At 40.1% G+C, this 23,945-nt stretch overlaps 1 protein-coding gene and 1 long non-coding RNA gene across 3 annotated transcripts in view; one reads left to right on the top strand and one right to left on the bottom strand.

Annotated features, from left to right (window-relative positions):
- The window catches only part of ntn1a (netrin 1a), a 68,591-nt gene that overhangs the window by 28,547 nt on the left and 16,099 nt on the right, over window positions 1-23,945 (top strand). For both annotated transcript variants that reach the window (XM_066704351.1, XM_066704350.1), the window contains exons 3-5: window positions 8,470-8,658; window positions 17,016-17,165; window positions 19,431-19,484. In XM_066704351.1, the coding sequence (XP_066560448.1) occupies window positions 8,470-8,658; window positions 17,016-17,165; window positions 19,431-19,484 (393 nt within the window). The remainder of the gene's footprint in view (window positions 1-8,469; window positions 8,659-17,015; window positions 17,166-19,430; window positions 19,485-23,945) is intronic.
- On the bottom strand, window positions 4,319-23,103 carry LOC136749800 (uncharacterized). Its single transcript, XR_010816793.1, has 4 exons — window positions 22,815-23,103; window positions 18,047-18,153; window positions 16,991-17,052; window positions 4,319-5,030 (listed from the first exon to the last, which is right to left on the bottom strand). It is a non-coding gene; the product is annotated as an uncharacterized LOC136749800 (long non-coding RNA).

Here is a 23,945-nt window from a genome sequence, read left to right as displayed (position 1 = left end):
AACAAAAGTTATTCTATAGTTAACATTTGTATGATGCCTCATGATTTAATTGTGGAATTTAGTTACACCATACATAAAACATTTATTAAAAACATTTTGGGGATTTTGTATCATTTCTGAAAACGAATCAGTACCATTTTGATAGAGAAATCCAGGATTCTTCAGTATGGCTAAACAAGTCCTAACTTGCCCCTCCCAAAGCAAAATAAGAGACACAAAGGGAAAACTGTAACATGAAAGTATTTACAGTAAGCAACGGTGTGTCATAAACACGTTTAAAATGCACAGGCCAATTAAAGAGATTGTTGTCATAAAAATATTTCAGCATTTTAATCAGCATGACATGTATATGACAGGACATAGCTGGAAATATGTGTCTTTCCTTAGATCTACGGTTCTCAGGAGATGAGATAGAGATATTTGCTTTGGCGCATTTCAAGTGTTAACGACAAGAACTATCATCAGGGTAACAAACCGAGAAACGTTAATTGATTGATTTAGGGAAAACAATAATCTATTTAGAAATAAAAGGTTGTGTTTTTGCCAGTGTCTTGGGTTTTGATGAAGCAAGGAGACATTTTTATCGCTCCTTCACACAGTTTACACCAGTGTGGGCTTGGACATATTGGAACGGGTCTCAATGAAACAATAAGTAGACCTGAAGTCATGAGTAAATATAGTAAACATTGCATATATGATTGTAGACTAGATAAGGTGAAAACTTCAAAGAAACCTTTTGAATCCCTTTACCTAAAACACAGGAATTCCAGCCCAGAGTGTGTTTATAAAATCAGTTTCGTCCAATGATGCCATAATTATTTTATTTTTTGTGCAGGGAAAGTGCAATTAAAAATTATCATTGTTTCAGGTAATAAAAACGTCTTGGATTAAGTTTACACATTAAATAATTCATATAATGGCCATCTTGCCACAGGAATTCCCTGAATGGCGCTATTGATACAAAGTTGATACAAAAATAAAATCAAACATATCTGTGAAGCAAAGATTGAAATTTTCCAAAGACTAAGATAAACAAATAAGTAATGTAGCCTTTGGCTATATTAATACTGACACGATGAAGGGAAATCTAGATTATAATAAAAAAGAACAAAAACAGCAATTAGGGTAAAATCAATCAATCAGTCAGATTATTCATAACTAGATAAATAAAAACAGACCATATACATAGTTAAAGTTGGCTAATAAAAAAGACGATACCTGTTGTTTAACCGTCAACAAATACCAAATCACAGCTCACAACAATCAAACACCAACGTCAAACAGTGCTAGATTAGCAAACCTTGTATTAATCCTGAAGTTTATATATGGATGCAGTACATAGCTCTGCTACCCCCACCGCATACAAACACAAACACCCCCACAATTCCTGACATTTCTGGAGGTACCGAGAGGGACAACAAACCATGACACGAGCTCCACGGTTCACTTCAGAGAGGTACAGAGACGCGGTGTTGACTTTAGTCCTTTCTCTGAGGACTTGAGGTGTCTTTTTTCCCCTTGGCTTTTCACTGCTTACTTTACATTGATGCTCCGTCTGTCAGGTGTGTGGGTTTCAAATGCCTCAAGGTGTTACAATGATTTATTATCTAAAACTGATGAAAAGGTATCCAAGGTGCTGACTTAGCCGTCTCAACCCGGGGTCTTTTGTGCAACGGGGGCCTAACCTGACAATTAGCCACTCTTTTCAGTGAGCTGGAATCCAGGAAACTAAAGCAGGGACCCTCCGTAGTTTCTTTTAACGTCTTTAGGGGATTTGGACTAATCTTATTACTTACAGGGGCGCCTTTAGGATTAAAAGGCAACTTGTCACATTTCGGCTTGTTTCATATTTGTTTAAAAGCCCGCTGGAGTATTATGACATTTCCTTGAGATTCCAAGGGGGGGGTGGATTTCGAGAACCAGTTTAAACGTCTCTTTAACGTGAGCGATGATCCCGACACGTCAGTCATCGAAACTACAATTTCCTCAGCCCTGAGGAAAGACATCCATGGGGTTGCGTCAATGCAAGGGAGCACCCGAGAGCAAAGTGCCCTGAGCAAGGTGACCCCAGATCTTTACACAGCAGACCACAAAATTACACACAATAGTATTCTGAAATGATTTTCCTGTGAAATACAAGGCAGGGCTTAAGAACTGTGTGTGGCCAGGTGTTAGTGATCAGTTTATTTAATCCTACCAAACACACAACTTAACCTTAAAGCTTTAATTTCAGCTGATTTATTTCAGTATCATTATTTCTTCCACCAAAGTAAAACATTACAGAACATTCTTTTAACCCCCTTTTGTATGTTTTGATCCATTCATATCCATTTCCTTAGGGGAAATGACCCACTTGCACTTTTTTTGAAATACAAAAAAGACAGGAAATATTAGATGGATGAACTATATCACAGCAAATGCACAAAGTTGTTACTGACATGTTACTTTTTATTTGAAGCCAATCACATTTTTTATTCTTGAGTTATGTGTGACTTTGTGCTGCCACAGTGCAGCAGCATTTTTAGTCACCCCAAAACTTTGCTTTATGAGGGGCCCTCCCAAGAAGGCATTTTTCTTTAATTTGGTGACCAAACCTGGTGAATATTGTTAGGAATGGTAAAATTATGAGATTAATAAATCAAATGAAACCGTATATGATTAATTTGCTTGCTATTTAAAAGCACTATTTTGAGATTCCCGAGGGGACACTGTCAGAATGATGGTCACACAGATGGATGCAGTAGAACAACACAATTTTTTTGGGGAAAAGCTGTAAATCAAAACATGTTAGAAGCTTCTTCAGATAAAACAATATTTAATGTTCTATCATTATAATCTACAAATGTAATTGTTTGGCTTAAAAGGAACAGCACCCTGGAAAAGTCTATTGGCACATGGCTTAACAGCAGAATAATTATTTAATTTGTTCTACCAACAATAATAAACATGCTCTAAGTTGTTAAAAAATAATGTATTTTATGTATTATTAAGATATTACATGTTTACATTAACTCTATACAAAATTATTGAGGTTAATTTCCCATGGGCCACTGTTGTTCTTAATAAGTCCACTAAGCCCAGAACCCATTGTACCTCATATTGAAAAAGCCTTAAATTAATTAATATTACTCAGAATACATCCTTTTCATTCATGAACTTAACTACTTACCTTATTTTCATTATGGGGACAAAATGGGTAGGCAGAGAAAAAATTATAGGGACTGCAATAACATAATGGAAGCTTGCTGCGAATTTCGTGCAGATCATGGATGGACAGAGAATAATAATTTAGTAGGGAATTTTGAGAAGCTGTTTTTGCCAAAGATCTCTGACATGGGACTGCCAAGAGTTTACATTTTTGATGGTCATGCCTCAGATATTTCCCTGGCACTTGCCACCAAGGCCAGAGAAAATGGGGTTGTGCTTCTCCGACTCTCATCTCACCTCAGCCACATCCTCCAGTCACAGTGTTTGGTGAAGACAAAAGTAGGGATACATCGATATGAAAATTCTGGGCCGATATCCGATATTCATATAACAAGATCCGCCGATACTAATACCAATATTATAGAACGAGAGCAGGTCATGTGCGTCATTCATATTTTGTTAAAGGTACAAGAGTTGAACAAATCGGCTGCTTAGTTAGATGCAATAAAAGCAGCACCATCAGACAGATATATCGATCAGAAATATTGGCCGTTTTAAAGCAATCAGCCAATAGCCGATATAGCAATGTTTTGCCATTTAGGCCTGATACTGATTGGTGGTTGATCGATCATTGCATCCCTAGGGAGGAAAGAAATGTGCTGCCTTTCCCGTGTTAGCAGGGACAAAATTTGAAAGGAGGAATTCCCTGCGAAACTAGATGTGCTTTCCACGGCTCTCAAGCCAGAGAACATCATCAGTGGCTTTGAGAGCACTGGACTATTCCCTGTGAGCCAGAACCGGGTGGACAGACAAGTGTCCACAAATCATGCTCCTTTTTCTGAAGCACCTATGCAGACTTCCACAGCCCCTACAGCCCGGCCCCAACTCCAATAACCAGCACACCAGCAGAGCAAACTGCCTGCAACAATTCCATGTGATGGAAATTAGCCTAAGATAATATAAAAATACAATTTTAATTGGTTTAATAATCTATAAAATGATAAGTGCTTAATCAATACAATTTGAATAATTTACTGTTAAAACTCTTGTGGGCTTATTTGGGACACGTGAGTTTAAATGTACTTTATAAGCCCACTCCGGACTTTTCATTTTTGCAATTAAATAAGTTAATTTAATTTAGTACATTTATGACAAAATCTACCACCACTGTTTAGATGAGAGATTAATCTTTAATACCCCCTTTATTGGGAAGCAATTCACATATCTATAAGAAAACATGTAAAATTTTTGGTGGGCTTAATTGGGTCACTTCCCCTACATAAAGCTTTTTTCCCCCCAAATCATAATATCATGTTGAAGCAAAACAGTTACAGCGCACTTTTCCTCAAACACATTCCCATGATAGATGTGATCCCAGGAAAACAAGCTGATGGGAAAATCAGAAATTTAATAGACGTTTAATTGTGAGACATACATTTTTCTGAGGTCAGAGACTCGACCTCCTGCCTTACACACTGTTTACACAGCCCCGTGCTATAAATAATATTTCAGATAAGGGGCACGGTGCTGGTGTATGTAGGCTCGTCACATTCATCTCCAACTAACACAGTGTTGGTGCTACAAAAGGAGAGATTTCGGGGAGGGGGTTCAGAAAGAAAAACATCCAGTTTAAATGGATCTTTTCCAATGTCCAAGGGTTTGCCTGATTTACAGAGAAAAATTGTGTAAGAACATGTAGACATGGTTTTGGTCTGAACAGTTTCAATTGAGCTTATCAGCACATGAGCCATCTCCTCCCGGGGACAATTAGCTCATTAATTAGGAGAGTTGGCCAGTTCTGCGCGCTGGAGATAAGACCAGGGTCATTCAGAGAGGCTGGGAACAGCATTGGAGATGGGGGTCTTCCTGGGACAATTCAAACACTATTGATAAAAACATACAGATGCAATCAGCACACATATTTTACATTTAAAATGTGTACACTTATAGATTTAAGTATATCAATATTGCATGTTTAAATTATACATTTAAAAACGATTCCAGGTTTTTATTGGCAAGATTTTTATTGATGTATTTATTTTGTAACTTAATTTTAAGGATGGCGCTGCTGCATTTGATTTGCACCAGCTTTCATTGCCTCGCCCTGGCTGCTTTGCGTGACGCTTCAAAAAACCTGAAAAAATCAACTCATTACTCTTATTTTATGGAGACAAAATAGAGACACAATGAATCATATTTAATGGAGTGGATTTACAGCTCTCCTACATGGCTGGCTACAGTACCATTGTGAAACTCAAACTTCAGTTCCCGCTCACAGCCCACTCTGGGTCCGATCCCACCCACAAAGCAGTGTTCGTTTCTTTGGGCTCTGCGTTTTGCGCTTCGCTCAGGCCTGACCAGGGTGCACATACAGCAGAAATGTCATGACACCGGTAAAACAGCTGCCTACCACGCTGAAACACTACGGTAAATCTGGAGTGTGGAGTCCGAGACCAACGTTGACTCCAGCTGGCTTTGGGTTTCAACTCCTGCCACTTCTACAGATATGCTGATGTGGAACATATTGATGAGACTTATGAGCAGTGATAGCAGCAGGCCTGACCCAATCTTTCAGTGATTCACAACTATCTAAACCTGAGCTGGATAGGTCCCTGGATTCGCCATGAGACCCTCGAAGAGACGGGCAGGGTGAGAAATGTTTGAGCTGCTTTAATGCCTACAACAGTCAACCTTCAATCCTTCTATCTCCCCCACACCTAAAGAAAACTGCACATCATTTTCAAATTTTCACATAAAATTATTCTACACTAAGCAAAGATAATGCAGGAGATACGAGTGCAAAAAGAAACTTCAAAGCCCAGGTACTATCCTTTATCTCAGACTGCTGTCCTCGCTGTAGGAGTTACATGCATTTTTCTGCCTTTGTTTGAGCCCTCATTTGGGAGCAGCCAACCTGAATCCTGTGTGACTGAGACCCTCTTCCCAACAGCAGGTGTGAAGAGGTGGTTACTGTGTCAGTAGTGCGGCTGAATTGAATTCCTACGGGGCTGTAGTGGGGGAAACAATTGTGTCAATGACAGTATCTACAGGGATAATCACAACAATCTCACTGTTGGGCCAAGACTGGAAGGACGGAGATGTGGGCTTCTCTACCCAGCTTCCCCTTTGAATCTGTACTAAAAAATATACATCAGTAGAGTGGGGGGGTATTCTGGAAACCTAAATGAAAGAGAACTGGTGTGGGGTGTAATGTTACGGTGTTACTTTCAAGAACCTTCAAGGTCAGCACTATGAAAGAAACTACGTGGAATAACGTCACACGTTATACGAACCGAGAACCTGGCTAGGACACGATGTGGCCACTTCTTATGAGGCCAATGTGAAAAAAAAAAAAACTGAGACATGGTAGAGAGGGGGTCGACAATAGTTTACCTCTCACTGTAGCAGAGAAAATGAACCGTGGGGGTATGTTTACGACAGGAAAAACCCACCGTAGGAACCTTTTATGGTTTAGCGAAAAAATGCGATGGCTTCACCGTATTTCCTTTGCGGGCTCTAGAAGGAACTACAAAAGAGTAACGGAGAAGAGACTGGCTAGGTGCCGACCAGGTGGACAACCAGCTGCTTTAGCACAGGTTCACAAAGAGGGGCTCAAAGTTCAGCTGGAAAGGCTAGGAGGTCCGATTTGCCAACTCAGCATTATCAAAAACATGAAAAACGAGATGGCCCCCTGAAGCTGCAATGTAAAAAGCTACAGATGGATAGGACCTACAAATGGTAAAAGTAGAACAGGAGCCTCCCTTTCATTTGGACAAAACCCCGAAACAAACCAAACACAAGGTAGAAAAAACAAGCACCACCCATTTCTTCACTAGACCCTTGAAAAAACAGCCTTTTATAACCCGTTGTTTCTCAATGAAACCCGTGGGTTGCGATGATGTAAGGTATGGTTACAGCGTTGTGTTCCTCGTGATTCACATAAAGGCCATTATATAAAAATATGTTTTACACTTTGTTTTACGGTTGTCTTGTGCCAGTGGTATCAAACAGAGAGAAAAGGAGGCAGATCTATTTTCACAGGCACCCGTAGTGTAAGCCGAGTGCAGACTGATTTCAGAACTCAATATCTTTACATTCGGGTGGAGATCACTGGTAAAACACACTCTCCAAGATAATAAAAGTCACTCCTGGTCCCTAGCTGTTGACCAGAGCGCCGGCCAAATAATAAAAATGCAATAAACAATCACTGGACATGAACACCCTGGAAAGGAAATCTGTAACCTTCGACATTTAATTAATTGCACCTATTGGTCACATAGATCCATCTAGTCCAAATCTACTATTCCCAAGCCAAGTCCAAGCCAAGTCTCACCCTGTTCAATAGACAGTAGACCTACTAATCTACTAACGAGATCTACTAATTCCATGAACGTTCAATGTCTAAACAGGAGATCCGATTCATTGAGGATGCCAAGCTATAAACTTAACAGTCTGATGTGTAGGATGCATTCCTGTAAGCCATAGCTCATACAGTACAACCTTACGTAGAGGAAAATGTTGTACAGTACATTTGCATTCAACAGATCACGCTGCATGAATTAAAAGTAAAGAAATGAAACAACAACAGCAACTTTATTTTAGTTATCCATAAAGTGGTGAATAATGCATGAAAGCACGATGGACTGTCATCTTGGGCTACTTTAATGAAAGCAATATCTGTCTCCGCTAAAAATGAATCATGAATAAAACATACATATCTCCTTAATTAAACTCAGAGGTAGCACTTATTCATTAGCAGACCAGCACCATACCACTGCCAAACATGGGAATGCATTTACTGATAAGATGATAATTTAATGCCAGGCTGAGGTACCTTTCAATTAAGGAAGCTGAAAACAAAACACAATTAATAAAATAACATACAATCTAAAGGTTTTGTAGCTGACCTCCTTTTTTAATCAAACATGCCTCTCTTGCCTTCTCATATTCAACAAATCCCTATTTCATTTGGTGTCGAATAAATCAAACCTGAACGAATAAACCAAGCCTTAAATAAAACAAATTGCTATGCAAGAATAAACACTTGGGGTAATACTACTGTCTCTCTCTCTCTCTCTCTCTCTCTCTCTCTCTCTCTCTCTCTCTCTTTCTCTCTCTCAGGATAAATCTATATATATATATTTTAAACCAGACTGTGCAGCCTGCTGAGAAAAGGGGTGCAGCACTGGAGTAAATACTTTACCACTGGAGTAAACACTTTACATGCGAGATTATTTATTTTATTTTCTCTCCAACTTTTACTAACTTCTGTTCCTCTCTCTTTCTCCCTCTCCCTCCATCCCTCGCTCTCTCTCTCCATAGCCTGTAACTGCAACCTCCACGCTCGCAGATGCCGATTCAACATGGAGCTGTACAAGCTGTCGGGCCGAAAGAGCGGCGGCGTCTGTCTGAACTGCCGGCACAACACCGCGGGCAGACACTGCCACTACTGCAAGGAGGGTTACTACCGCGACATGTCCAAGCCCATCACTCACAGAAAGGCCTGCAAAGGTACGTGGATGGTGGCCGTGGCCCCTGCCCAAGAGCCACGCCGAACAGCAGAGTTTTTACCTTTGTAAACTGCACTAGGGTCATGCTTTCAGGCTGCTGTTGAGCATACATTTTAAGGAGCTGATAAACTCACAATCCAGAAGCAGGGGGGAAAAAAAGTCTGTAGGCAATAAAGATCTAATCATGGGCATAATTCAGAGAGAACCGCTGTTCAGTATAAACTAATTTCCAGAAGATAAAACTCTCATCATAAGAAACTGAAGGTTATTTAAGGGGTTTAGATAAATCTTCTGTACCTCAACTTGCTAAACTGGCTTTTTGTTTTTTCCCGACTGATGCAAAACAAAACAGTTAATGAAATCCAAACACAGCACCTCATGTGACCCAAGAGCCCCGGCCCCTGTTCCCCCTCTGGTCCTCCTGTGACCCTGTCAGTCACACGGGCAGGACGGGGCTGTTTGACACCGAATTGTTTTAGAGTCCTCTGACAGGACAAGCAAAACAAACACTGGCGAGGTGTGAACTGATCCCCCGAGCGGGTCAGGCAGTGAATGGGATCAGGAGAAAGATCAAAACCTCGCCAGCTTCCCCCCTCCGCAGGTGTGCGTACACCACCAAATGGTGACGCCACATTCACTGGGATTAGCTCCGAGTGGGAACAAAGGGGGTCCTTTCTGTCCCGACCTGGCCACCACAGAGCCCCGGAGAAGATAAGAGAGGCTAAATCTCTGTGCAAATATGTGCGTTACACCTTGTCGTCGCGCACTACTGCCCGTGCCTTTCGACTTGTATCGCTCTGCCTGAGTTTCTTTTCCTTTGAAGGGCAGGGAGAAAACAAAATATTTAGTCAGCCGCATAGAAATTAAAGCCAATGACTTTCTGCTCCAAGTGAAAAAAGAAAGAAAGAAAGAAAGAAAGAAAGAAAAAAGAATCCAGACGCCCCTATCTCAAGAAACGTGTTTCCAATCCATTGTAGCCTGGGCTCATTAGCCCCCCAAATCTGTTTGAAACTAAGCTAAAGAAAGATATATGATCCTGTTTTGCCACCCTGGTCTAATTCTCTGTTATGTATGAGACTGAAGCGCACCACTATGCTGTTGGTCTTTTATTTAAAGGGGAAAATGAAAAGCCCAGTAAGAGATTTTATGAGACAAGCATGATAGAAAGTCTCCTGACAAATCATATTTAATACATCATAATAATAAATCACGATTATTAGAATAATAATAATAATAATAATAATAATAATAATAATAAAAATGTGGTCAGGAGAAATCTGTGAGGTGTTTTTTTATCATTGTTTGCCAAAATAAAATAAAAATGTAACATTAAGCAACATCCAAACATAAAAGCCTGTACTTCACATTGGTCCTCAGCCCCGGCAGCATTGTTTTAACCCCCCGACCACCCAGCAGTCTCCAACCATCAGTCCCCGTGTCCTGGAACTAACCGACTTCATTCCCTAACATCCGCAAGAGAATTGATTCTTTTAGCATCCGTGCCCCATTTTCATACTTCTCATTTATACAAGTACAACAACAAAAAGAGAGAAGTCTGCTGGTCAAGCCGTGCCTTTAGTTCTCGGGATGGATTAATGCCAGCGAGACGAGCCAAGTGTTGGGAGATTTTTATAATTAAAATAGTGGAGGAATAATATAGGGAATCCCTTGCGGCCGTGGACTTTTTAAAAATTATTTGCTCAACTTGGAATACAATAATTAATTGCTTGGTTTCTCAGTGGATTGGGACCGAGGCCTCGGAGGATTAGTAAAGGAAAGCTGAAACAGGGTCAACAAACAAAAGGAGGATTTGCAAATAGAATTTGTAGAACCTGGGGTAGTCATATCGAGTAAACTCTGAGTACTGAGCGAGACTAGCTGTCCATCAGCTTAGGCCTTTGAGTGTCTTTAGGCAGATTTCAGAACTACCAAAGTATATTTTTTTAATCACCCTAGGAATCTTCTACTTTTAATGACCCTGACATCCACGTCTCTATTTAGTAAGGCCTTGTGAGAGAAAAGTGACAGTTTAATGAGTGTTGTTAGTTGTTCCTTCTTGGTTTTATACAGTTGAAAGGGTTTATGTTTTTTTTTTTTCATAATCCTTCGGCTGAAGATCAATTTCCAGTAGGATTTTTTTGTTTTGTTTTGTTTTAGTTTGAGGGGAGAAACATATGCTTTAAATGAATGCCTCTCCACTGAGGTTTAAGAAAATTGAGCAAATATAATAATTTGAAATGCCTAAAACCAATTTCTTCATAATGACTGGCATGTTAATTGAAGATGGGTAAAGAGAGTGGGAAAAAATGCATTTTAACCAAACTTGAGCTCAGGGCAGAAATATGCAAGGAGAAACTTGGAATAGGAATAGCATTTCTAAAGAGCCGTGACTTTCCCGTTTCTGAAATTAGCGCAGACAAATCATCACCACCGACTCATTTTGCACCTCTGACATTCTGCTTTCCTTCGTCTTCTTCTCCTTCATCTTCATACACGAGTTGCCTCATAGTACGGCAATAGCTTTTCATGTGCAATCCAACTGACTGTTTTTCCGATTGTTACCAGAAACCATGTCTCACTTCAAAAATGTTATACATTTTTGGTAAAAGAGGTCAAAATACTTACAATAATTGCCTACTTTGTAACTGTTTGATCAGATTTGCTACCTGCATAATACTAGGCAGCTTATTGCAGTTGTTTTGCAATATTTGAAGGAATGCCTTACTGGTTTCTTTTATACTTCTGTTCTTGATATAGAACTTGTGCCTATTTATGTATTGGCACTAATGTAATTATTTGTTTACACCAAACTGAGTTTCTTAAAGACCCTAGTAAGACTGTTAGCAGTTAGAGCAAAGATGGGCCCCCCCCCCAATATCAGATATTAAATAGTAGATGGGAGTTGTGTTAGGGAGAGTATAGAAACCATACGGGACTTTCCTGACCTTTGCCCCAAGACAACCCGGCGTTTTATCTCCATCCAACACAGATTGTGTTAAAACACATGCCGCTGACCACAACTATTATAAGAATTAAATCCAGAGACAACACTTTCAAACTTTGGCAAAGAACCCTAGTGTCAATCGCTACATAACAAGACAATTATTTGCAACAGGCAGCATCCATTCACCTCGTCCAGAAATGGTAGGCGTATAAGGATTTATCTTGGACCTTCTACTCCAGTCATGGTTTCACTCTTACGGTTATACATTGGGTCTAGGAATGACAATCCCCTCGTGGCCTAATTCCTTGCATGCCATGGAGCAATTAGGTATCGAAACTGGAAAATAATAGTGAGTTTCCTCTGCAACGGGGACTTCCTGTCTTAATTCAGTCTGACTCCTCCGAATCCAGCATTAATTCACACTGAATTCAAAGTATAAACAGATTCCATCATCATTTACAACAGCGGCAGCTTACCTAAGCAGTTTTGTTAAATTTAATCCTGAAATTTGCCAGAGTTAAAACCCTAATGTAATTATAAGCAAACATTGTCCAAGTTATTCTATAGTATTCAATTACATCAAAACAGAGCTACAATAAAGAATCCGTTGCCGTTACCAAAAGGTGACAAATGATACAAAGCATGAATCTACGTTCAGCTTCCTTGCCAATTAAAACATTGTGAGGAATCAAGTCTAGGACTTAGTAGGGGCAAAGGATAAAAAGATATTAGCATGTCTTTATAACAAAAGGTTTTCCCCTCCGTTTAATGAGTTTACCACATGCCTTTTCCGGAATTTAAGAAAATATGACAAGCTGAAAGCTTCTGTAAGTTCCTACTTAACTTCGGGATGCGAAGGCACACATTATAGTTTAACAAAAGCCAGAGCAGAAATTGAACCGCAACTATGCAGTTTGCAGTCAAGAGATATACATTTATATAAAAAAATATATATAAATGCAAAATTGATTTCCAATTCTTAGCAGGCATTAAAACTTTTGCTGAGAATGTAATGCTGAGAAACATTACTGTCTGCAGGGGTTGCAAGGAATGCCTTTACATTAGGTTCCCTAAATTTACTACTGCATCCCTCATCAACTACAGCATAAACATCGATGGTACTATGCAGAACTCCATAATGTAATCTTCTGTTTCTTCCTCTCAATCCTCTCAAACCTTCAATCGCAAGCCAGCAATCTCTATACCCCTCAGTAATATTTATATAAAATGTTCTACTGTATTGAAAGCCGCACAGCACTGTGTATGTATTAGCTTGTTTGACCGGGAAATGAAAGCTACAGTTTGTACATAGTTGCAAGGCTTTAACTCATGGGTCTGCAGTCCAAAGCTCTTGTCTCAGTCTTATCTGAAGAGGAGTTGGGACAAAAAGCAACTCAGCATTGGGGGCTAGAAAGGGGCTCCCAGGACCAGTCTGCTAAAACAAGTGTGATGACTGTAGTACCAGTCACCTGTCCTCGGTGGGAGAAGATATCAGGATCATGTGTCTTTGATCCATTACTTTTCTGAAAAACACACTGCATTAAAGCCAATACTTCCAATTGATTGATTAAAACTGGCTTTCGGGAAAGTTGTTCTGCCCACAAATCACAGGCATTGCAGAAAGCGGTGAGATGTTTCCAGCATTCCTGCGATGAAGTAATCTCATTCCCACCCCGTTTTAGAAAGTCATTTGTTTTTTCTTCAGCAGACAATACTTGAGAAATAAAATGCTGAGTGGAAATAAGACAGCGGCTGAGAAAACCAAGCTATTTTAATCACATTGCAGGTTTAATGGATTGCTACATTTCTTTTAGTAGGCCTACATATGTCTTGCATTGTCACAGTAGGATTTTATTAACCACAAATAACACACTCTGGTTGGGGCTTTAAATCTTTGAGTTTTCATAATGATTTCTCTGTTTTTGTTTTTGATTTTCAAGAAGTATGTTACTTTAAGTGACTGTTTTCAATTTACCATGACACACATTTTTTGAATTATTTGCTCAATCGCCTGTTACACGTGAAATAAATAAATATCTTTATTTGTACTTTAAAGGGTCCGCTTGGGAAAACTGCATGAAGATTGCAAACCAGGGGACTAATCTTTGCATGCCACTATAACAAATAAATAGTATTGTTAGAATAATATTAATGTATAGCAGAAGGACAGAAAAGTCGCAATACCTAACGTAGCTGGTATGGAGCAACTTGTTTAATTACTTAAGATGAGACGTTTATGTCTAAATTTAATTCAGACATTCCTGAAGATCAGCCGAAACCCAATTAGAGCCCAGAACCTGCGACGACTTGGATCCGTCTCAAGAACCCAACAAATTATTCTACTGGTATCAGAAATGCACAATCCTAATGGGGGAAGAGGGTTCAAACTTCAAACACAAGCTTTATGGTAAACTTTTGGCAGAAGAGGAATTCTCACATTTAATGTGCAAAACTTCACTACGAACAGCTAAAACAGATTCCTTTGAAATCTGTTCCATAGTCCTATTAGTGGAGAACATTATTCAATCTTTATTTGATTGTCCTCATGCCAAGATCTTTTAAATTAGAAACTAGATTTGAACTGTTCAGCACGTCTGCCGAGACAAATCTAACAGATTGCAGAGTTGGAGAGGCAGTTCCTGAGGAAAGACCCACCTTCACAACTGTGCACAGACAACACAGATCAAACAGAATAACATTGTCTTACAGACCATACCTGAAAAATAAAACAAGTTAATCCTCCCCATAAACACTTAGTTAAACACACTACAGAATAAATTAAAATCACATGAAACCGATTTGCATTTTAAGAACACAGAACACACTTTCTCTTTATGCCAGTCTTTGTCAACATGCAGAGCAGAGAGAAGTTTGCCCACCTCATATCTCTAAATCGCAATCTACTGCAGACATGAAGTACAGCCACTTAAAAGTAAAGTGGACGTCCACTTAAAATCTCTCAAGTCTGTGGCTCCAATCATCTTATAAACCAATTCTACACTGATGCGCTAAACACCTTGATTTATTTGCGTGCTCAACCCACCCCACAGAGTTATTAGGCCGAGACTTTTATCAATGCTTACTTTCTGAAGTGTATTGTAACCTACCTGACAGACCTCTGAAATGACACATTACCTTTAGGACTTATTCAAACAGATACAATTAAGTCCGTACACAAGCTCTAATGAGGCTGAAAGCCCGGCCGGCCCACTGCACTCAAAAGCGCATAAAAGAGAGGAAATGAGAACGGTGACAGATCTGATAGATAAACCATTAATCACCACACACACTTTTAAGCGGGGAAGGCCGGCCTGATAAGGACTTAAAGGCCACTGATACGTCTACATTGACAGAGGAGATAAAGGAAACTGAGAGAGTTTTAATAAACGCTGCGAAGGGAAAGAAAAAACCTGCAAAGGTGATTAGCGGACTAATCATTCATAGCTAGGGAAGGATTTAAGAGAATTACTGCATCAACTACAACCAACAGCACATTTGGGAGAGACTGCCTGAAGTGATGAGAAACATTTCCCATATTTAGTGTTGTTGTTTTTTATCATTTGTCATTTCAAGCTTTCCACCAAATAGGCAGGATTTATGCAATATACAAGGACTTTCCTATTTCTTCTATGAATCTGGGGCACGTCATGTCTTTGGCAGATTACCCAGTACCTATCTCTCATTTTATAACAAATTACACAAACCACATGAGGTGCAGACATGTTTTAAGTCCTGATAAAAATATTAAAGAAGTTCCAGGAGGATCTGTAAAAAGTCAAGCAGCAAAAGAAAGTAATCTGACATTAACAAACGTATTATTCTTGAGGGATATTTCATAAAACGAAATGATAACAGAGCATCGACAAATGACTGGCACACAGAATAAACACACCCACACACACACAAAAACTGAAAAGATCAAATCACTGTGGAATTGCTTAATGACATCCTACTGCCCCGTATCACATACTAGCACAGTGAACCTGATCTTCATGCAATCAGACTTTCAAACTGCGTAATTCCTTAATTATGTCATACGGCATTTAAGAGTGACAAATGACAAAACACAGAGCTAAGGCACTGGACTGCGTGGATTTGTCCCATGGAGCTGTAGCTTGACATTACTGGTGCACAAGGGAGGCATGTAATGAAAATAAATAAAGAAATATGGAAGTACCCCACCCTCTGGTACATATTTCTTTAACTCTGGCAAAACATTACTTATAATTTTAGGATGCTGGATTCCTTAATAAAGAGAGCTGTTGAAAGATGAGAGAGGCAAAATAAACCCAAGACCAGAATTAGCCTGTGTTTTCCTTTTTTCCCTTCTTCTTCTCCCTCTTCTGTTGCTGTTTCTAATTAGAATGATGCTTTTGTATGTGCCGTGTTCCTCCCATTATTGTAATGAACTCTGTCTGGGTTCTGCAAACTGATACAACCAGACAAATGTGGAAAAAGGAAAAAAACAAATTGACAGATTTTCTGGTCGGCATTGGTCGGCTCAAGGCCACAGGAGACCCTGAAATTAGCAAGTGTAAATGCCTTAAATGTTGCTCAGCAAAACTGTCAAAATGTTAAGATTCCTTACCCTGTCAGGACAGTAATGTTTCAATATTATGTTCATTTTTTAAACAGACACATGCATATATATACACAGACACAGTACACATGTATACACATATGTAGGATTATACTAACACTTCTAAATGTAAACATATACAAGCCTTTCTGCATCCATTATATACCAATATAAGTCCCTTTTTTTGCATTTAAAACATGCCTTTTCCAAATGAGTATAACAGGTTGAATGGCCTCCTGTTTATAAACTTTATGTTCCTACATTTTTAAACGATGGCGGCCCTCCTATAAGAACCAATCCCCCTGTGATCCTGGTGTTTAAATCCCCTCCGCTCACTTCAGTGACACATTGATCGAAAGGGATTGATTCTTTTCTTTCTTAAAGTAAAAGTCAAACACCATTACACCACTGCAGAACAGGAGGACAGATCCGGTCTAATTCCTCCTGGCATTAGTGGAAACATTAGTCTGTGCACTTCGGGATGCTTTACCTGGGCGCTTTTGGGGATTTCACAGTAAGGATATTGAAAAGCCCCCGAGGGAAAGGCTTACAGCCGACAAAGGGCGGCCGTGTGGAGGCTACGCACATAACAATCATGTGTTGTGTTTTTAAAAAGGTGTAATTATCCTGCTGTGATACATTGGCTGTAAAGGCATTGTCCTGTTGTGAGTGAGTGTATACTGCACTGCAGCCTGCTCCACTTCTCTTCCTCCACTCTCGCACTGCTGCACTGTGCATTCTCTCGATGTTGCTGTTGTTGTGTATTTGTTGCTGGTAGAGTGTGGCCCTTTATGTGTATTTTTCTCTTACCTCTTCTCTTGTCTGTTCCTCACAGCATGCGACTGTCATCCGGTGGGGGCTGCTGGCAAAACCTGTAACCAAACCACAGGGCAATGTCCCTGTAAAGACGGTGTGACCGGGATCACATGCAACCGGTGTGCAAAAGGCTACCAGCAAAGCCGCTCTCCCATTGCCCCCTGCATAAGTATGTGGACCAGCCTTTCTTATTAGTACCAATTAACCTAGACTAACTAACCTTTGTAGTAAAATCACCTTGATCGTAATTCATATAACATAATAAAAACCCATTTCATATTTTTTCTACTCCACTGTTGTCACAAACTACGATTGATGTTATTAAAATCAAGGAGACACATGTTATCGCTTGCAGCATGTTGACAATTCATTTGGTTACCAGACCATGGTAATAAATGCCATGAACCCAAAAAACATACAGCCCATGCTAACTCAAGGCTGGGGGAGGAACAAAATTAAGCAGCTGAAGGTTTTGTTGGAAATCTAAATGAATAAAAGGCAATGCCTAAAGTGAGCAAATAAAGTCTAAATGAAAAGCACAGTAAATAAACTATGTGTGTGTGAGTGTTTAGAGCATAAATTAAACCTACAACCCTCCCTGGAATTGTATTACGTGTATTGTCCTGAGAGATTAATATATATATATATATATATATATATATAGGTGTGAAAGTTGGAGATATGGCTCACATTTCTCCTTAACCCTCTGAATAATCCATTGTACTTTTAAGTTCAATATTAAATGTAATATTTCACCTATGCCAAGTTCAATTTGAAGTAGGACTGAGTCAGTCCTCTTAATTTCTGGCTAAACCTTAGGTACAGTGAATCACAAGTCTAAGTGAGCTGATCCTGACCAATAGCATCACCTCGGACGAGCACTGGAGGTCTTTATCCCCAGGCACAAATTAATGAATGAATAAATACATACATACATAAATAGACTTTTCATTGTGGTTTGCAGTTCTACACGTTACTGGCCATAGCTTACTAGTAACGTAGTTTGAGGCACAGCTCAGGAACAGATATAAACACTGCTGAAGATGTCACCTGTGGACAGACTGCCATTAAGCTTCCCTCCATGCTCCAGGTCAGCCGTAAAGCTCAGCTCTGCAGATGGTCCTCTCCCCTCGCTTCGAATGGCCCACGTACCGTCACTTAAAATACAATAAAAACAGCTCTATTACCCTACATGAAACTGAGCAGACAAAATCACAACTTACGACATTTAAAGCCGAAACCTTTCAGAAGCACAGGCTCAGGAACCGGGACAGCACGCGATTGAGGACTTGCTAAATACATCACCTTTGACCTGGGTTAAGGGTGGGCATGTGTTTTGTCTCAAGACTTGATTCTCTTGTGCAATCCATTTATATGTCTGTCTTTATTTATTTATCCGTTTCATTTATTTCCTAATTTCCCCCATGCTGATTAACCCCTCGCTCTCCCACGCCGCCGTCTCTGCTACCTGCACGCCTCTCCTCGCACCTCTCTGACAAAGCCATGAGATGAATGTACTGTTGCCATGCTGTGCTGTTGGAGATGAAAGCGCGGCTCCATGCATGATCTCCCCGAATTTGTCAACGTCCCGACACCGTGAATACCAGAGAAGTGAAGGGCTGAAAAGAATCAAGTCTTTGGACAGAATCCCTGGGCCGATTTATTTGCCTTCTGTAGACATAACTAAGAAGAAGTGTGAAAGGACAAGCGAGATTAACATCCCAGATAATATCCCCCTGTAAAAACCTCCTCCACACCTCTATTGACACGATTCTGCTCACCATTACATTCTTTACTGCCAGGCTTTACTCTCTCGGCTACATGCTGTCCTCAGGTGATTACACACATGGTAAACAACCCCCTTCATTCATGTTTGCTTACTATTATACTATGAAAGTATCATTTATTTTGAATCCATTGCAATGTTCCTAACTTGGCTCCACACCGCCATAGATCACCCTTGAGTGGGGAGGACAGACGATCAGTACGTATCCCCCAATCCTGCCATCGATCCATTTCCGGTGTGTTTGGTGCTCAGCTGTCTTACTGTAGGAGAGAGGTTTCTGTAATGGCTTCTGTGGCGCAGCGAGTCAAATCAAACCGATATGAAAGCCATGGGCAGCACAGTCAACCCTGGGAGTCTCCAGCGAACAGCAAACAGGAGCAGACACACCACGCACTGTCATCAGCAACGGCCTTCCCAGACTCAACACTGTGATTCACACTGAACACTTGTTGCCCCAGTCCCGCGAGTCCCTGTCTCCTAGGTTGTCAAAATGCTTTGCAAATAATTACAATGTAGAAATAAACAAACCAAAAAACATGAGGTGGAGTAGTACAAAATAAAAAGTAATATTTCTACATTTAGCCTATGTGTAGCTTGACATTTAACCTCTTTTAAATCTTCATTATTATTACTTTTCCTTTGAAACAGAGATTCCAGTTGTGCCCCCAACAACAACAGCCAGTAGCACAGAGGAACCGGCAGGTAAGAGTTAAACAAATTAAATATATACATGAGAGAGAGAGAGAGAGAGAGAGAGAGAGAGAGAGAGAGTAGACAAATAATTCAGAAAACTGGAAATAAATGAATAAATGAACTAACAAACAAATAAATAAATTGCACAGCTCAAAATTTAGGAGTAAAGTCAGGGCTGCAATACATTCACTTTCATAATAGATTCACTTAATTGCCTAACAGGAGATTTACACCACAGCTTCATTCGAAATGCATAATTATAATCTTGTGGTTGCAGAGGAATTCAGATTGTGATTTATTTATTTGAACACAAGACTGGTGAGACGTGGTCAGGGCTGCTGAGGAGCTGGCAGCTGGAATAGCGCAGAGCTGCTCTGACGACACCGTGCATCTGAGACAACGCTCTGACACCCTCACAAGCGGCTCGTAAATTATGAATCAATTATCCACAGCCTTTGCTTGGGATTTCTTTAATCTTTACTTTCAACCAATTAATCGGTCTAACTGAATCGCAGTGGGGAGTCAACACGTAGTGGCTGACTTTTTTTATTTGTAATTTTCTAACATGATGTCTAGTTCTGATTGTCAGCCTGGGGACCGGGTCCAGGATAAAAGATTGATGATGCTAATTACATATTTATCTTTCCTCCATTTCCCTCTACAGTTCAGTTCAAATTAGGTAACTTTAGTTTGAAAGGAAGTGCAGTGCATAAAAATGTTGTCCTGAATCGCATTAATCACATTCATACTGTGCATTGGTTACCTGTTAACTGTAAATGTAGTATCTTCTCCCCACAAGCTGTGTTTCTGTTGTGAAACAACAGAATATATGTAAGTAATTAAACCCTATAAAGGCTCTGTCGCCTCGTCCTGCCCTTGCAGCTGTTGGTGCTCCTACTCCGCTGAGCAAACCTCGTCGTTTCTCTTCACACCTTCCATCGGACGGACACTGATGAGGGGCCTAATGTGGGATACAGTCCCCCCCCGATTAGCAGAGCCGTTTCTAGCACTGCTGACAAACTGGTTACCATCCTCGACAGGGTAGGGCTTAAGAGTCAACAAACAGTGCCAGGGTTAGACAGCGGTGACGTCACATCTCCTGTGCCCATTACGACTTTGGATTAAGTTTTACAATAAACACAAAAGAAAACACAAGAATGCAAGGAAGATCCCAAGAATGGAGAGGCCATTTGTCTTTCTGTGCTCACTGTGGGTGTTTTGTTACTGTAATATTAGTAGCTCATGGAGGTAGCCAGAACATTTATGTCATGTACACCATATATGCGCAGCGGCTTTCCAAATCTCTGCCAGGTCTGTGTAGTTTCTAAATCATAAACAATGACTACTCAACACATACAAATGAAATATTTTAACTGTTAGGTTTTCCTCTCGTGTTAAACAAAATTAATATTAGCTAACGATGTATTTCCCAGAACAGAGCTCTTTAATGCATTGACAAATAGCAGGACCGAAGCACCATATATTTTACACTGCAGGCTGTGTGACCATATAGATTTCAGTTGCATGTTATTATGGCTGACGGTTAATTGTGACACTCTTTCAATTCAGATCGAGTGGATTGTGTTTTATAACATTTTTATTAAAACGTCTTTGGACAAACGAAAACAAACTGAGCACAAGACTGAGCGCAGAGGGACATCAAATAGAAATTCTCAGGATAAAAAAAACAAAGAGAGCATAAATTGGTATTACTCTCAATACAGGAAGCAGGGATATAATTTACAATTTCTCTTTTGTTTTTGAGGGTGGTGGTGGTTGGGGGGTTTGCAGAAAATACCAAGCATACTACCCCTCCGAGGAATTCCAGCAGACTGAAAACAAGTGCAGCTGTTGAGAGAGAGTTGTGTGACTAGACTTCAATGTGAGAACTTCTCACACAGCTATGATAGATGGGGAGACTAGGGCAGCAACCCCTTGCTTTGATTTCCCTTTTTCTATGCATTCTTTCATCTCAACAAGCAATATCAGTAAAACTGGGCTTTCCAGGCGTATCACAATGTGCATGGCTTTACATACGCTATCTCTTATTATGCACGGACATTGTCCACCTATTGAGAGCATAGTCTGTGTTACTGTGCTTTGTAGTTTTCATTCTAAAACATGACAACCTCAGACTGCATTGCTCCTCTGCAGGCGCTACACGTGTGGCCTTGTCTTTTGCCTTAAATTAAACACTATTGTTTGAGTCGCTGGCATCTGATATGGCTGTGGAAAGATCAATACATTCCCACGGAGAATCTTCTCTCCACTGTCAAAGTCGAAAGTGTCTTCCCACCGCTTCCCAACACTCCTTTTCAAAGAACTCACTTGAAAAACTTCTTGCCTTCCCTCTGAAGGTAGTCATTAAATATTGCAAGAGTAGTTACCATGCCTAGCCCAGCACTAATTTAAGGCAATTCCCAGTTGCCTGTTTAAAACAATATAACAAATTCACAGCAATAATTAACACGGTTTGCTGTGAGGCATGCATCAGAGTAAGGTAGGTGTTTAAAACCCCCTGGGTGTAACTGCCCTGAATTACCATTTAACACCTGCCTTGGCACAACCACTTTCCCTCTGTATTAGCCAATTAGACACACAATTGGGGTAATAATACTTTGACAATATCCTAATTGTCCCTTTTACACCTCACACCTAACAACAACAAAACAACAGCTGGCACTATTCCAATATTTCTGTAAAATATATACATTTTACAACAATTAAATCATTATTTAAATACATACATAAATATATGCTTGGCAGTATGAAGATAATGAAACATAAATGAAAGATGGTTTGTGTGTGGCAATTAGGCTGTGAATTATTCGGATTATATGGGTATAATTCATGACAAACACTGTAACATTTACAATTACGGCATAGCTTTGGGAATGTACCGTGTAAAGTTAAGGTATGTCAAACTAGCGCGATGCTCAATATACTAAATAATTGCCAATAATAGTGACTATAGTGTGCAGGTCCCAATAACACAGGCCTTAAAGTTGAATTTAGCATTGGTTTGCATTCACGTCTCATTGACGTTAAACTACTTCGATAAACCAAGCAGAGCAAATATTTCTCTTTACAGTGATTTTTCCTCTTAATAAAAATAATATAGTATCCTGTAAGTAGTTACACACATATGAACCCATTTAAAATGCCTGTGCCTGCACGCCCGCTACAGTATAGCGAGAGAATCCGTTACTTAGTATCTATGAGTCACCGTTGTGCAATTATGAAAATATGTCGCTTTCAAAGCATTTTCTCAAAGATTCATGCATGATTAAATACTATAATCATCATCATCATCATCATAATAATTTAATAATATATAACCTGAAATGGTATGTCCCATCTCCAGTCACGAGTTACTCCGTTTGTATTTTATTCTTGGATTCCGAGACGTTTATATTTATTGCTAAGATGTCGTTATTTCTTAATAATGTCCGAGTTTGGACGTGGCGATGAGAGGCGCGTCGGGACGTTTGTGTCTTGTGTTGTGTGTCTATAGCAGCACTTACAGCATATTACACCCACCTGAGCGGCCCCGGGTACACGGGCGCCTGCTAATGAAGACAGACATACATCACAATAATGCGGCTACACGGCACGTCTCCGGACTAACGTCTCGTATTGATTGATCTGCTGAGCAGGTTATGCTGCCTTTCGCGATATAAAGCAGCGCTGTATCGTGGCGTTTCTCCATTTGTTAAAACTAACGTTAACATCATATTTCCGTCTATGTTTAATGTCATCTATTTAATTAGTTTAAACTATGTTAGTATTGTAATGTATACATATCGGCACACAAGGAAATTTGAAATGATTACAAATAAATATCTAGATAAGTCTGAAATGTGAAGAAAATAGATAGACAACAGACAGACAGACAGACAGACACATAGATGCCAGACCAGACAGGGCTGCCCAGATAGACCACCCAGGCGTAGTTTAACAAAGGCATTGTGTTTTAAAGACCATAATCCAGCTCTGGATAAATTGGTATTTTAAATAATATGATCTCATTCAATATTTCATTGGAAACAGATGTGATCTTATCAGCCCCCCCTTTCCTTTTTTATATTATTTGTCCTGCTGGAAGTGTAAAGCTGAGCACAGGGCACAGAGCCGCTAACCAGGGCGACGGGACCCGGGACCTGCTGTCCGGCCGGCGGGGCTCCACGGCACATCTGCGCGGCAGGTGCCTCTCCGGGCCGGCAGGGGATATTCATTTGTCTTCGGCTCGCTGTCCACCACCACATGGGCAGAAGAATGCATCGCACACACCTCTGCAAAACACAGCGCTGGAAGTCATTTGTCCCAGAAAAAACACACATTGTTCAGGGTCACGAATGCTGTGAAGACACACCCCGTGTTCACCATCTTGCCATTAAAAGACATTTCCTTGGGTGCGTGCATGCCTGCGTGTGTGGGACTGGGAATTATTATCCTTTTTTAAGTTACATA

The sequence above is a fragment of the Amia ocellicauda genome, chromosome 5 (genome assembly GCF_036373705.1).
Source record: "Amia ocellicauda isolate fAmiCal2 chromosome 5, fAmiCal2.hap1, whole genome shotgun sequence".
NCBI classification, from domain to species: Eukaryota; Metazoa; Chordata; class Actinopteri; order Amiiformes; family Amiidae; genus Amia; species Amia ocellicauda.
The sequence above is the reverse complement of the archived record's forward strand: the minus strand, read 5'-3'. Positions and strand labels throughout refer to the sequence as shown.